General features: G+C 45.7%; 1 protein-coding gene across 9 annotated transcripts in view; it reads right to left on the reverse strand.

Moving 5' to 3' along the window:
* MBNL2 (muscleblind like splicing regulator 2) overlaps nucleotides 1-15,637 on the reverse strand; it is a 155,367-nt gene that overhangs the window by 106,839 nt on the left and 32,891 nt on the right. For 8 of the 9 annotated variants that reach the window (XM_032402733.1, XM_032402730.1, XM_032402736.1 and 5 more), the window contains exon 2: nucleotides 390-1,160. In XM_032402733.1, the coding sequence (XP_032258624.1) occupies nucleotides 390-563 (174 nt within the window). In that variant the 5' untranslated portion in view covers nucleotides 564-1,160. Of the gene's footprint in view, nucleotides 1-389; nucleotides 1,161-1,858; nucleotides 6,384-15,637 lie in introns of those variants that run through there. The other variant, XM_032402729.1, reaches the window with a different exon arrangement.

The raw sequence follows: 15,637 nt of genomic DNA on the forward strand, positions 1-15,637 counted from the left end.
TAGAAAATTCTTCGAGAGGAGAAGCAGAGTAACTGGCACATAAAAGTGACACATTCAATTTCTTCACCTTTATATAACCTCCAGAAGATCAAATGTTAATAAAATATTTATCTTCAGTTGTCACAAGCCAGACTTTGATTTAAAACTCTTGGGTACATGAATGTCATGCCAGACCCAAAATACATCGTCATGTATTTTTAATTTAAACATGGATCTGTGAAAAATTTATGTATGCCTGATATAAAAAAAAAAAAAGTGGGTGAAAATATCCCAGTAGTCACCACAAACAAGAAAACAGGACCTAGAAACGACTGGAACTCCTCTACAAGTACCACAGAAAACCTTCCATTGGGAAACCCAGACGTGACACGGGAAACGCATCCCCTTACCTTGAGGGAATCAAAGCAGGCAATGACTCTTCCATTCTCCACCTGGCAGCTCTTGGGGGGGTGAGCAAATTTGCACTCCTCGTCGGAGCGGGAGCAGGTACCCCTCTGGAACTGCCTGCAGACCTCTAATGTCAGCCATTTTGTGTCTCTGACGGGGGCCACGTTCAAGGCCATGGTGCTCAGGCGCCGGGGATTCTGTTCGTTTCCGTCAAATGATGAAATCAATCCAGGTCCCAGTGATTCTGAAACTACTGTTGTGAAAAACCCCACATGTGCGTGTGAAGGTAAGTGATAAATTGCCTAGTGAAGTCCAATCCAGGAAGCAGTGAGGAGAGGATTTATCGGCAGGCAGTCACTCATCAATCAATATGCCCCCCTTGAAGACTGCAGGCCACAGCAGAAGCACGCTCAGTGTCATCTCTGGCTGTAAACGTCCAAGTCTCTTGACCAATCTGCAGACACAACCGTTTTTAATAAAGTGACTTCAAGATCATGGCACTCCTTGGGAGAATATTCAGTTGACGCTCACAGCTATTGATGGTGCTGGAAAATAAGTCACCTAGATGCTCAGATCTTGGCAGGATTTCTCTTTCCTCCCAACCTTCCTAAATTCTGAAACTGAGCAATTGGCAAAGTCAGACAATTGAGGTATCTTCATCCACTGTAAGGTCAGGGTAACGTGTATTTGATGGAAGAATGATTTGAACACAAGAGCCCAGGCTGCAGTTTCCAGCAAAAGTGACTTCGCACAGGCACTTTTAAATCATGAACCTGCAGAACACAAAGAAAACATCAACTTACACCGAAACTTGGTGGAATCAACACTCTGACAAACTGTTTCAGCTCTTAGCTAGAATTTGCGAAAGTGCAGTTTCGAGCTTTGAGCTTAGAGGCTAGTGAGGAAAGTTATGCATTAGAGAGAGAGAGAGAGAGAGAGAGAGAGAGAGAGAATACACAACTGCAACCGGATTGCAGAAATGATCTAGGCAGCAGTCCAAAAGTTAGGAATGACTCAAACACATGAGTGTGGCAGACACAATAATTAGGCATTCCGAAACAATCCCATCTAATGTGCCTCATCGCCAAAACAGTGTATTAGAACCGTGGCTTCCGATTAATTTCACATTTAGGCCATTGATTTTACTGTTGGAAATGCTATCAACAATCATTCGGGTTGTGTCTCTCCTATATAATAAGGGTATTGGCATTTTGGATGAAGCATGAGCCTCTTATTCTTTGCATCCTTTCCAGTTCACAGAGATTTGAACTTAGAAATGGATAGGTAGAAGCTTCCTAATATTTATTTTTAGGTCTCTTAGGCTTCCTCTCTACTGTTCCTATTTGCTTCACGTTAGAATTCCCCTCTATGCTGTAAGCACTCGGAGGGTAAGGACTATTTGTATTCGTCATTTCTGTGTCCCTGGTGCCTTAGTTCATGGCCATTAGGTCCTCAAAAAATATTTACTGACCGATTTCACTGATGACCGCCTCACTGACTCAAGGGATGAATGCAAGTTAGTTTTAGTTTAGTTCGGTTTAGGTTTTAATGGAGTCGCAGTCTGCTCCATTCCGGGGAATGCCGGAGTTAAATCACATACCTACAATAAAAATATAATTAGTAAATTCAGATTTCTAAAATCATCATATTTAGTTGCTTTTAATGTTTTCAAGGATTATGGAGTCATTAAAATATTAGAAATTTCCCATTGCTGGGTCCAGGATGAATAAAGGACTGAATATCAGACGCTGATCATTTTCACAGATTGTATGTGCTACAAGCCATGTCCACCGCATGCCTAGCCTTGACGTCCTTCTAAAAAAATTTTAAATAAGAACTTAATGGAAACTGGAAGTCGATTATTTAAAATCAGCATGTACAAATAAGTTCAGACACTAATAATTTTTGCATGGCTCACAAATGTTCCCTGAAAAAGTAGGTCTCATGGTAGTTAAGTTTCGTTAACTCCAGGTAAACCGGGCCGAACAGGCTTCCTTGCCATAGGGTTTGGTTTGGTTTTGTTTTGTTTTTGTCTGCTCTTGAGCGAGTCTCTAATAGGGGAAGAGAAACAATGGTGTCTCTCAAGCTTATCTGATCATGGAACATTTATTCAGCAGGACACCTCTTGGGACTAGGAGGAAATGCTACTTCATCCCAGTACTTCTTTTACTTGTTAGTAGAAGTGTTTGAATGAGTAATAACTGTATGCGCATGTAAGGAATCTGGCCACCTCGAGAGAACATACCTAACTCCGACTGTGAAATATCTGAGGGGACAGGCAGGCTCCTGCTTGTCTGTCTGGCAGTGCTGTCTTCCCAGCAGCTAACATCAACTCGCTCAACTAGGCAGTTCAAGAAGATGAGTTTAATAACCAAATTTACTCTGGGTCAGGTTTCGCAGACCAGCCTGGACCTGCATCCTCATTACCTCAACCCCCATCTCTAACCCCGGTGGAGAACAAAGGATGAGGGAAACAAGGGACAAGAAAACATTCCTGCCTGTGTACCCAGTGGAGCCAAGACACTAATAATGAGGTTTCAAATGATAGGTTGGTCGCATCCAGTTTAGATTTACACAATATTTCATAGAGTCCCTGAGTCCTATGGACCAGGGTCTGATGGGATTACAGGACACAAAAGATGCAGGAGAAGCTCATCCTCAAAGGCAGCACCACCTTGGCCATGGCTTCACGTGCAGGAAAAGAAACAGGCAAACATGTATTTATGCACAGACGGTAAATGAGTAATTACTCACGTATTCCTAAAACCCACGCAGGAACAATGCTCTCAACCCAGTCCAGTGATTGGGGTACGCATTTGCTTATACTTTTGGGCAAGAAATCATTATTTTCCTGGGAGAAACAGATTGCCATTTCTAGTTACTATGAAAATCCAACCAGAATCTAGCTGGTCAGACTTTAGGGAGATGAACTTCCTTTTAAAAGCAGATGAGCCAAGCTTTCAGATGGCCAGAGTCCTGTGTAAGTCAACGATGTTCCAGAAAGAAGCGGAAGTACATCATATTGTACCTCAATATATTGCTATCTTCTCACGAGTCCCCTCTTTCTTCCAGCTTGTTCTGTTTCTATCCTAAAAGTTACAGAGCTACTGTTATCAAAGACACTGCCTCCCTTAGGCCAGCACAACCTCCACCTTCTGGAATGGGTACAAGTGGGCACTTGTGGGAATAAGGAAGAGAGAGCAGATTTGAAGGAGGTTAAGGAAGGCCACCAAAGGAGATGGCCAATGATGGGTAAGGATGGAGGAAACTAACTTTTGACACGGTTATCAAAGGAGGAGACTAAACTCTGCTAACACATAGACCAAAATACATATTGGATCTACCAGACTGCAGATTCCCGGGAGGAGGAGTGACATGTTAGGGCTTTGCTCTCCGGGAAGGATGCCACCAGTTACATGTGGCTTCCGAGCACTTGAAATGGCGGCTAATGTCACCGAGGAACTCAATTTTAAATTTCTATTTATTCTTAATTAATGTAACTTTAACTTAAACATTGATCCTCAATTTAGTTATTGGAAAACTTTCAAGTGTGCTTGGACTGACTCAAGTACATAAATCCACTTTTTAGTTGTACATTTTATGAGCTCTAAATCCAGATCAAGAATTTCCAATGAATTCAGCTCCTGAGTTGTGCTTTACATGTGAAATTCACACTGATTTCAAACACTTCATACAGAAAATAATGTGAAAATATCTCGTTAATATTGTCTCATATTTACTACACGGTGAGTTGCTAATATTTTAACTAACTGGATTAAATATTACTATGAAAATTAAACTCACTTGCTTCTCGTTAGCCCGTCCAAAATTCAGAGCTGTATGGAGCTGCCATTAGATTTCTATCGATGGCAATGTCTTCGGAGGTTTGCACTTTTTTTCTCTCAGCCAACCCAGAATGTCGTGGAATGGTGGAAAAGTACCCTGTCCTATGAGCCAGCTTCTAGCCCTCATTTGGCCAAGGTTCCTTCATGTGACCTTGAGTAAGTCGATTTCTCTGAGATCCAATTTCTTTATCTGTAAAATGTGGGTAACGGTTCCTACCTACATGTCATGGTTGCTGCCATAGAGGACAGAGGATGGAGGAAACAGAAAATACTTTGTATACAGTGACATGCTGTCCCAATGCCAGGCAATGAAAGGAGAAGCTACTCTATAAATACTTATGGACTAAATCCTCTTTCAGGATTCTGCATCAACGGCCTCTTGCAGATCCACAGACGCCGAAAGCAGGACAGGGCCTTCGAGATCAAAGGGGCCAACAGAACGGGGTCCTAGGGGCCACTTATCTGCAGCATCCCTCAGTTCTCAGACTGATTGATTTTGCACCCGAAGGGAACCCACAGAGAAGTTTCCGCAAGTACAAATCCCACAGTGTTCTCACAAAAGCCTGACTGACGCCTGCTTTCTTCCTTCAGTTGCTACTAACCCAGAAGTGAAGCAAACACTCTGGGGCCCCTGGCAGTCACCCCGGGTGTGATGTGTAGCCCAAGTATTCGGGAAGCATTGCTCGGGAGCCTCCTTGGTTTGAGGGCTTGTTGGAAACACAGAGGCGGAGGCCATTCCCCAGTGCTCTGGGTGTGTAGGGAGGAGAGAGCAGCATTTTCTAGTTCATCTGCCCAGAGGGGCCCCGGGAAGATGTGTCTGAGTGGAGAGGACACCTTTTTCTCATTCTCAACAAAGTCCCACGTATGCTGCCATTGGTCCTGCTTATATGCCATTGGTCCTCCCTTTTACCTTTCCCAGACGTTTCTGGGCTGTACTGGGAACCAGGGTCTCCTGCTTACATGATTCTCCAGTTCCTTCTGTTTTACGTTTCTCCCAATGCTCTGCTCGTGCAGCCATTTTTCTCAGTTCTTTTTGACTCGTGCTTCAGTTTTATTTCCAACGTCCCAATCAATGCTATCCCAATTAGCTCCTTCCGGCGCAGAACCCAGGCAGAACTCAGAAGTAGTTCTTCCCAGTGATTTCTCTGGCCTGCTTTCTTCACTGGTGTTCCTTTCCTTGTCCTCTTCGGGCATTCGGCAGTCTCGTGTTCTCTCCCCCTCGTGGCTTTCTGAGCCCCTCGGGGAGGAGGAGATGCCAGTGGTCTTGGGGGCTTAGCACTGATGTGGCCAGCCCTCAGCGTCCCTGCATCTTGAAATCCTGCTCCCTAGGACCCCATTACCCCCTCTGATGACCTCTCTCTAGCCCACTTTCTGAGAGTACCTGGTGATCGTTTTTAAGTATGACCCCCTAATTCTCAACAACTTAACTACTGACTTATCCAACCACCTGCTCCCAGTGTAAGTTCCTCCAGGTTTTGCCCTGTATATGTAATAGACCTTCCCCATTAGTTTCAAGTCCTCAGAACTCAGTTCAGTGCCTGGTGTGAAAAATATGCTCAACAAATGTTTGTCAAACAAACTCCTGATCCCCCTCCAATGAACATCTGCACTGTAATACGGACCAAAGTCTAAACGAAGGGAATAAGGTTCTGAATAGGGAATGTCAGTACCATCCCGGAAGGGAAATGCGAGCACGTCTCACTGGCTTACCCTGTTTCTTGCCAAGAAGGTCAGGGGTGAGCGTGAGGATCTGCCCCAGGGAGAAATTATTTGATCTTCAAAACCCAGCATCGCTAGCCCTGCGATTTGCAAAGGGTAATACCTGGGCAAGCACAGCAGCGGCTCCTGGGAGCTGGTTAGGATGCAGATTCTCAGGCCCCGCCCAGAAGCACTGACTCAGAAAATCCGGGGGTGGGGTCCAGCAAGCTGTGTTTTAACAAGCCCTCCCAGGGTGACTCTGAAGCCTGCTCCAGTCTGAGAACTGCTGTAGTAGGCATTTCTCGCTGGTCCCCCTGTTTGTACCAAGGGAATAAGGATGTCAGCCCTGAGTTGATCACAGGGTCTCGGGGTCACGGATTCCCACAGAAATAATTGCAGGAGGGCTGGCTGGGTGGCTCAGTCGGTTAAGCGTCTGCCTTCAGCTCTGGTCATGATCCCGGGGTCCTGGGATCTAGTCCTCCATCGGGCTCTCTGCTCAGAGGGGAGTCTGCTTCTCCCTCTCCCTCTGCCCCTCCTGCTTGTGTTCTCTTTCTCTCAGATAAATAAAATTGTAAAAAAAACAAAAACAAAAACAAAAGAAATAATTGCAGGAGGGCTGGCTGGGGGCTTCTCCCAGTGGCTGTGTTTCTGATGGATCAAAACACAACTCAACTAAACAAAAGACACCTGAGAGATCTGTCCCAGACAAGACGTCATTCTATGAAAATTACAAGAATAAATTCACTTCGAGCCTGTAGGTTTTGTTCAGGATGAAGCAGGTCTTAGCAGCTCAGCCCTCAGCCCCTTCCTGCTGGAGCTCTTTACAGAGGGGCTGCTTTGTAGCGCCCGGATACAACGAATATCGAGGTTCACCTCAGGGCCCATCTTCAAAGGAAAAGCAAGATTGAAGTTCAAGGATAAAGAAACGAAGTTCTGTAGTATTTCCCGAAATACCAAAGGACTTGCTGCTAACTCTACAAAATAATCGCAAGCTATTTTTACAGTCTTTACTTACATGACACTTCATTTTTCAAAATACATTTAAAACTCCTCTAGGTGTTCGATTTGCAGAAAGTTGTGGCTTTGGACTGCATGAAAGAATGGGCTGCTCACGTCCGTTTACAGCTGCGGGAGGGTGCAGTAGGCCCGTCTGGAGAGCACAGCCCGCGCTCCTCAAGCGAGGCGACCTCCCTTCATTCCACACCCCTCAGCTCCCAGACAAGCCTGGGCCGGGGACCCCGGGTGTCCTCACCCTGCTGACGCTTTGGAGCTAGTTTGTACATTCTTGAAGGGGAAAACATCAATCATGCCCGATCTTGAGGCTGAGATTGATCAAAATTTAAGACTGCCTTAAGGAAAACAGTTCACTTTCGGTCACCGATGGCATTTAGCTCTCTGCCAGACATCGGCCTCCTAGTGAGCTCATCAAAGGGTCCTTGCAAAACAAACCGATTTCTGAGTCAGACAGTCAAGGACTCATTACCCATTAAGTAATTTATGGGATGTCTTTAATTTTATTTTCCATAAATCTCATTACCATAAAGAAACTAGGTCTCCTTGAATGTCCTAATCTCTGATTTTGAGCATCTTCGGGTTTCCTCTTTTTAATGTTTAAAATTCTCCGAATATATGTTTAAAGCATGATTTTTCCTTCCTGCGAGCGGCTTGACGTTTGAGCATCCCCACTTCTATTTCTGGAGCTTGATTTAAAATAGCTCTCAGTGGGCTCTCTTCCCTGATCAACGACTGGCCGCTTCCCGCACCTATCAGATGCAGACGCCTGGGTGGGGGACGGACGGGAGAAGCTGCCAGCTGGAGTGCTGGGCTGAGAGCCACTTGACCTCCAGGAGAGGGTGTAATCCTGCCCTGTAATCACAGCCACCTCCAAGAAGAGGTCCCTCACTGGGGCCTTCCCACAGGAAGCCCGATGGACCAATAAAAATACGGGAACTTGAGAGGCCCCACTGCAAAAGTAGAAAAGGACCTCATTGACTTTTTGAAGAAGAGTAGACTGTCCTTAAAAAGATGTTTCTTTATAGAACCTTGAAACGGGCTTCTTTTTAATTTACTGAAAATATACATAAAATGGCATTCTGAGACTTCTGCACGTTTAGGGGTAAGAATCAATTTTTCTATGTGGGGCTCTAGTTGCTGTTCTAGCCTGGTTAGCTGTGTGATGTCACCTGAGCTCTCCGAGTTCCGGCTTCCTGTTTGGAATCAAGGGGTTGAAAACACAAAAGCCATAAATATATGTACTGCAACCAGTATAGATTAAATAGTGTAAGTGCTCTCTATACGGTATCTATCCCTTATCAACATTAGCTGTGGCACCCATACGCCTAACATCTATGTGCACGTACACACAATCACACACATACACACACAACCCCCACAACATGCATACACACAGTCACACACACACAACCACACACATACACACACACGTGACAGATGGAAATAACTTCCACTCACTAAAAGTTATAAATTTCTATAAAGCAAATGAAGTCTAAATAATAGGAAGTAGAAAGGTCCTTTCTATGAAGTTGGTACACTCTAGGAAGTCCTTCCCAGAATATTAGTTAGACAAACTTTTGATGGATGCTCTTCTAAGACTAATTCCAAACACATATGCATTCTAAGCAGAGAAAGAACCAAGGCTAACAATGATGCCTTCATCTTACATGGTACTTTTTCTTTGGAACACACTTTCAAATGCATTTCCTTGAAGAAATCAAGACACTGTCCACCCAAGGTCACAATGGCGGGTCTGATAAGCCAACATTCAAGACAACAGTAATAAAAGGAGAAATTCCCATCTAAAAATTTTCTCTTGTATCGTAAAATGCAAGTGAAAGGTTCATAAAATCCAGGTCTCATTTTAACACAAGAAAATTTCCAGTCCATTTTCACTGCAGTTTCCAGGAATGGGCAGAGAAAGAAATCCCATCTCTAATTAGAAGAGGAGAAATTTCTAAATATACTCCTGAAATGACAGCCAGATATAATATATTCAACACATATTTGTATTCAAATTATGTTTTTTCACTGTGTCTGTGTTTTCTATCTAAACATTTATAATTCAGTTAGGAGACGCTCTTATGAGAATAAAAGCAATTGTATTAGATACCATTTAAGACTGACCGCACTTACCGGTTTCCTGGATGTCCAGGACCCAGTGGCTGCAGTCAGAAAAAAATGATTATTGAGCTGCAGCCTGCAATATAGCCCCTGAATTCCCAGAGAAGTCTTTGTCAGAACTTCCATTTCCTTCCCCGGCCACAGCCCCCGTGGACAGGACCGCTTTTCAGCTGACCTTTTTCCTTTTCTCTCTCCAGTATCACCAGCCGAACGGCTGTCTTATCTGTCTATACGCCTTACAAATGCCAATCCTCCCTTTCTGGACAAAAGTTTTGTAACATAACTTCAATGATCACCAAATGAAAATAATAAATCATAGAGCCAACAAGCTCACATGTTGTCAAAAGCAATATACTACCACACGGAAATATAACTAAGATGTCAAAGGAAGTGAATGTTTAATAAAACAAATAACGCGTATTTTGAAATTTCAGTGCTTAGGTACACGTATGTTAGAAGACAGAATGAGGTGGTCAGACGCTCACCCCTGCATGTATGTACCATGATTTTGAGAGTGACCGGCACAAATGCAGACTAACAGAGGTATGACAAGTGATGTGGCTGTTCAAAATGTCAAACAATTCCTGTTACAGTTCCTAACAAGATAAAGAACAATCTTGTCACAACTTACACAGTTGTTGCCTTCTTTAAAAATTCAGTTATATTAAAACTGTCTAAAAAATAAAAAATTAAATTAAAAAAATACTTTGTGCAAAAAAGCACAGTTAAGATCTTGACCCAGATCACTATGAACAGGATTTTTATCTCTGTGAATGTCCAGCAAGACACTCAAAAGTCGTGAGCTACAGGCCGGTTCTTTGCTCTGAGGGAGTCACGGACCCTGTAAGATGCCAACATGCTTTACTCCTGCCCATTACATTTTAGAGATGCTCCCTAGTCATGTGGACAATGGGGGAAAACTGTCCCCTTTAATTTCTGAAGAAATGTTTCCTTAAATTTACAGGGAGAATAGTGTCGTAAGGTCATAGCCTGCATAAGTCTAAGTAGACTCAGGTATAAACTATCAGGATCATTAGTATGGTAGATACTGGGGAGCATCAGAGGGATCTAGACAAGACCTCAGCTGCAGGAAGCTCTCTCTCTAGATTCACCCAGGATGCATCAGAATGAGAAGGTCTCACAGGCGGTTAGCCTTGGTTAGAGATTATAGCAATGGTCCAGAGAAAAGGCATAATCGAGGTGGAAAATTATATTGCAGTAGTGAGAAGGAAAAGGAAGAGGGTGTGGTTGGGGTAAATTCATTAGAAACCGATCATTTTCAGGAATGAAGAGGGCAGGGAAGAGATTAGTCAAAGAGGACTTCAAAATTTGGATCCTGTGTGGACACTGATGCTCTGCCCAGGAGGAAGGATGTCAGGAAGTGGAAGCTAATTGGAAATAGGGGCATTGAGGTTGAAGAGAGAGGGAGAGAGATTTATGTCTGTACCAACATCTGTGTATCTATCCAGGGAAGACACGAGAAAGGCTTGAGTGAGTCAAGGACAGTCCGTTCAGTTACTTAGAGGTGACAGAAAGGAGAGGAGCAAGCGAAACCATAGAAAAAGAATAATGAGGGACAAAAGATCCTCTGAATATTGCAGTGTCAAGGGCGCTGGAGAGAGTTTCAGAGCTCCAAGATGGAGGTTGTAGCCAGAAGGGTCCACTGCCACGAGGAGACCACGGGCACGTGGACAGACGTCATAACGAGGATGTCACGGCTGACTTTCCAGGTGGCAGTTTCCCTAGTTCGCAGCTGCGGGGGGAGAGGGGAGGACCACCGGGAAATGGATGCTCAGTGCCTGGAGCTCTTTGGAGTATTTGGTGCTGCAAGAACACCATTAGCAACAGGGGAAGTTTGGAACTCTCTTTTCTTTGCAGTCTGATGGGCACTGATTACCTGTGTGCTCCCAGGGAGGTGACCCTTTGTGAACCTGGGCTTGGCTCACAGAATTCACTAAGTGCAGCCCCCGGGAGAGTGGGAGAGAGCTTGCTTCTTCCATCTCGCTGCCAACCAGCCTCCCCTTTCTTTCCTGAGTGGAAGCAGGGAAACACAACAGGAGCGTGGGGAAATGGCAGGATGGAGCTGTGGGCCAGAGAGCAGGAGTTGGCCCAGAGGACGAGGAGGGAAGAGACCACCAGCTCTAGCGGAGGGCCCTCGAGAAAGAAGATGCTCATTTCTCAGACGCGGGGCTGAAAGAAGGTGGGAGGTGAAGGAGACAGCCTGGTTTTCAGCTGCAGAGCAGGAAAATGAAATGGGGCAGCTTTTGTCTCACGGCCCCCGCCCTCTGAGTCTGGTAGATGTTCTACCTGCCTGGACAGGCAGGTGTGGGGCTGGGGCTTACAGAGAGCTCTTGAAGCTTCGGATGGCCCTTGCGGGCAGCAGCAGAAGACACGAGGTCAAGCCAGAGAATGTCAAGTGGCCCAGGAGGCAAGACCCTGGTGCGAGAGCATGCGCTTGTTCTGAAAATGAAAGTATGGTTTCATCCCTTTCTCCATCTGCCCTTGGCATTTGAGAGCTGGGGCAGAGAAGGGATGCTGTCAATTTCAAAAGTCAAGGCCGTGGAGACAGGACAATTTAAAGCAACAAGAAGGCTTGAGTTCTATCAAGAGTACCCGTGGAGGTGACTGGAGTTGAGGACCTGGGGGACAGGGCTGTTCTTCTCTCCTTGTGGAAACTGTACCTGCTCTGTGAGTGTGCATCATAAAGCATCTAGGTGTGTAAAGTGTCTTGGGGGTGGGTGTGAGTGACATCCGAAGCGGGAACGGCGAGTATCCCCTACCAAGAGGGACTGGATCAGTTCCCACGAGCTCTGCAAATGAGAGCAGAGCTAGCGGCTTCCCTGAGCCTGAGCAGCCGCCGAGAAGGAGCTGTGAGAAGTGCTCACATCTCAATGGGCAGAAAAAGGCAGGTGCTTAGAGCGGACTGACAGATTCCTGGGACGTCTTTAGTGGTGAGATAAGACCCAGGTACTGGCTTCAAACAAACACGTGTTGAGGACCTTTTGCCAGCATGTTTTTGAGATGAAAGGTACTAAAGCCGAGAGATCAAAGAGTTTATGCCTGGTGGCCAGGGTTAGCTGGAGGAGGCGGAGGCTAGCAGAGGCTGGTGAATGTGGAGGGAGCGGGGAACAGGCTCGAGCACAGGCAGTTTGGTTGCAAAATCCACACGGCTCTGTTTTGCCACTCTCTCCCCCAGTTTATGGCTCTAAGCCCACCAGACAGTGACGACTCCCCAGAGTTGTGCCCTTTTTTCGTCTCTTGTCTCTGTTTCCTCTTCCTTCCCCTTCCTGCCTCTCTCTGACAGCCCTCATCTGATCCCTTATCTGATCCTCTGGCTCTGCCTTTCCAGCAGATCGCGAATCTAGCCCCTGCTCACCACCCACACAGTGGCCTCCTTCCTCTAAACCACCATCATCTGCATTAACGTGACAGGCTCCTGACAAATCTCCTCCGCTTCTCCCCAGGCCCCGCTGCAGTCCCGTATCGACACATTATTCTGGGAGATCCTCTGCCAAGGTGATCAGATCATGTCATTTCTCTGCTCGGGGAATCCCAATAGCTCCCCACCTCCTGGGTGTGAAAGCCAGGAGCCAAGAGCCCATGCTGACCTTCATGAGCAGCCCACCTTCCCTGACCTTCTGCTTCCTTGTCCATTCCCCCTAAGCCACTCTTCCTTGCCTGGGGCTGGTCCGTGAGCAGCAAACACTGGCCTGCCCCAGGGCTCTGACTTCACTGTTCCCTCTGCTGAGAATGTGCCTCTCCCAGATAGTCATATGGCTCAGATGTCAGCCTGTGGGGGGGACTTTCCTGATGTAATATGGTTTCAGTCCTACCTCCTCACTCCAGCTCACCCTGCTTTATTTCCCTCCAAAGTCCTTATCATTATTAGATACTCACATATGTACTTATCTTTTCAATTTCTCCCCCAACCAGAATGTCACATCTGTGAGGGCAGGTCTGTGTGTATCCCCGACAGCTAGCGCAACACAGAAACTTTAAGACCTAGTAAGCACTCAGTAAATATTTGCTGAATGAGTGTGCGGATGAAGGGACAAATAAATGAATGAGTACACTACACAGCTCATAGTTTGTGTCTGTCTTTATGGTGTGTTTTGTTCCATCCTCATGATGTGATTTGAAATATTCCTTAACCATTGTTGTTCTTGTTATTATGTCAGCTCTCTGGGACTCCAATTTCTTAGCTTTAAACTGGAGGAGGGTGCAACAAATTTTAAGGCCTTAAAGGTCTGTGATTGTACAGTGATCGGCAAGGCTGACTTAAGGAGAGATGTATTTTTAGGTACTCTTCTGGAAATCTTATCAGCTCTGCTGGGTTTGGCCTAGATTTGTTAGCAAGCTGTTTGAACTGTGAGATCTAACAGGAGCAGGTGTATGGGGGAGGATTTGGAGAGTCCATTGTGTTCCTGCTCCAGAGTCCACATCCGAGGGGGCACCCAGGTAGGATGGAGAAGTGACAGGGTTTTGCACTCAGCACCAGGATGGAGCAGGTGTTGAATACTTAAGCGCTAGCCTGCAAAAAAAAGGACACAGATCTAGGGTCTTAGCACTCCAGAGGTTTAATACTTAACATTTTCTTTTCTACTAGAACAGCACATAGAATGCTACTGTGCACCAAGAACTCCCCAACACCCCCAGCCCAGTCTTCATGGGTGTGGTAGTGGGAGCTGCTATAGTCTCAGACCTAAAGGAGGGTCTCAAACTTGCTGAGTGGGAGCAATACTGGCTCCTGAAGGCTGTCAGCAGAAAAGTTTGCTGAAAGTGCACGTGAACATGTTCCTTGATAAGACTGGGCTCCAAGTGGTGCCATCCCTGGCCTTGGAGTTGTGTAGCAAGTGAAGGCCCAATTTTTGAGCCACATGGACCCTCAACACAGTGTACTCTGGGGGTTTAACATATCTCTGAAGGCAGACCAGAGAGAGCAAATCTTCCTCTGCCCTCGTCCCCTGAGACAGTGGCCATAGCCTGGTCCCCTTCTCCCTGAGATGTGTAACCCAGTGGTTGAATACATCCCAGAGAGGTTCTGATGGGAAGAACCTTCTAGTTCTGCAACTTCTTTTCACATCCAACCCCACCCCACTAACTTTGCAGAGCATGGTTATTCTGGCATGGAACCAGATATGGGGTATGTGGATTGGACATTCCAAAGATTCAGAAGACCCCAGAAGGAAGCAGAATGCTACTGGTTTGTTTGAACACTATGAAAAAGATAACCACCAGGGTCAGACATGCCAAGGCCATGGTATTTCATTAATATTTAACAAAATAAAAATTTCTCTACAAAACACTGTGGGACTTAAGCAGAAAAGTAGAACCCAGAAAATCAGGATGAGGGAGCGGTCCATCTATTAAAAAAGGATTTTTATTTTAATGTCATTTCATTCACCCTAGAAGTTAAAAAAAAAAACAATTTCCTGCCATAGTTTTTAAAATCGCTGTGGACAAGGAATGACTCAAGCCCCAAGGATAAAGCAGGTTACAGAAATGAGTCTGAGTCAACGATTCCTCTTATCTTTCAAGAAATTGAACTAACTGCTAGAATTGAAATCAACAACAAATATTTACTGCACTTAAAACCCGGAGCTCTGAGTAATAAATAAATAAATAAATAAATAAATAGGACAACCCTGGCAACAAAGTGCATATTCTATAAAAACGTAAGGCGCTCTGATGTAACCCAGGCGAGCATCCTTAGGTAACAGGATGCCAATCCCTGGAGGCAGGTAGCACCCCGTGCGATCTGTCAGATCCAGCTCTGGCCCCTTCCTTCCTCCGCACCCCTCCCCCGGCCCCCTCCCCAGCAGATGGGGCACTCCTCCCTGGCTGATCACCACCCCGGCTCTGCCTCCCCACTGCCACCAGTTGACGTTATTTCTAAGCAACAGCACCCACCCGGTGTGTGTCACCATGGCAACAGCGGGCCGCCGCTCCGAGGAGTGCAACAGGGAAACTGGGGGGAAAGGGAAAAATAAGTCATGGGCTGCGCTGCTCCTGGTCACGAGCAACTTCTGAGGGGGCCAACGTGCTTCCCATTTTCTGGAAGGGGAAACTGAGGGGCTGGTGCTGTCCCCGAATTCCTGTGAAAGGAGGAACAAAGAGCAAAGCCTGATGGTCACCGCCTACACCTGGGGTTCTGCTCCCTTGTGACGTGGTCATTTCCCTGAGAGGCCGGTGTGAGGGAAACAAACAAACAAACAAACAACAAACAGAGGGGGTGCTTTGGTATTCTGTAGATGAACCACGAAATCTTTAGATGTCTATTTTAATATACAAAAGGCTGCTCTCTCAACTACATATTTTGCATATTTTCCCAAAGACGCAATTCTTATTTAAATGTACATACTTTTGCTTTCCGGGGTCTAATGACCTGTGGACTTCACTGGGTTCCTTAATCTCCTCTACCAACTGCATTTCTCTCAAAAACGTATCCATTTTCCTTTAAGTGTTTTTTAAGAGGCATACTGCTGAGTTGGAAAATTAATAACCTGGCATAACCTGTGATACCACCCTCACGACAAGCTCTCAAGTTACTTGTTCATTATTTTCCAAAA

Source organism: Phoca vitulina, unplaced genomic scaffold (assembly GCF_004348235.1).
Source record: "Phoca vitulina isolate PV1807 unplaced genomic scaffold, GSC_HSeal_1.0 scaffold5, whole genome shotgun sequence".
Classification (NCBI taxonomy): domain Eukaryota; kingdom Metazoa; phylum Chordata; class Mammalia; order Carnivora; family Phocidae; genus Phoca; species Phoca vitulina.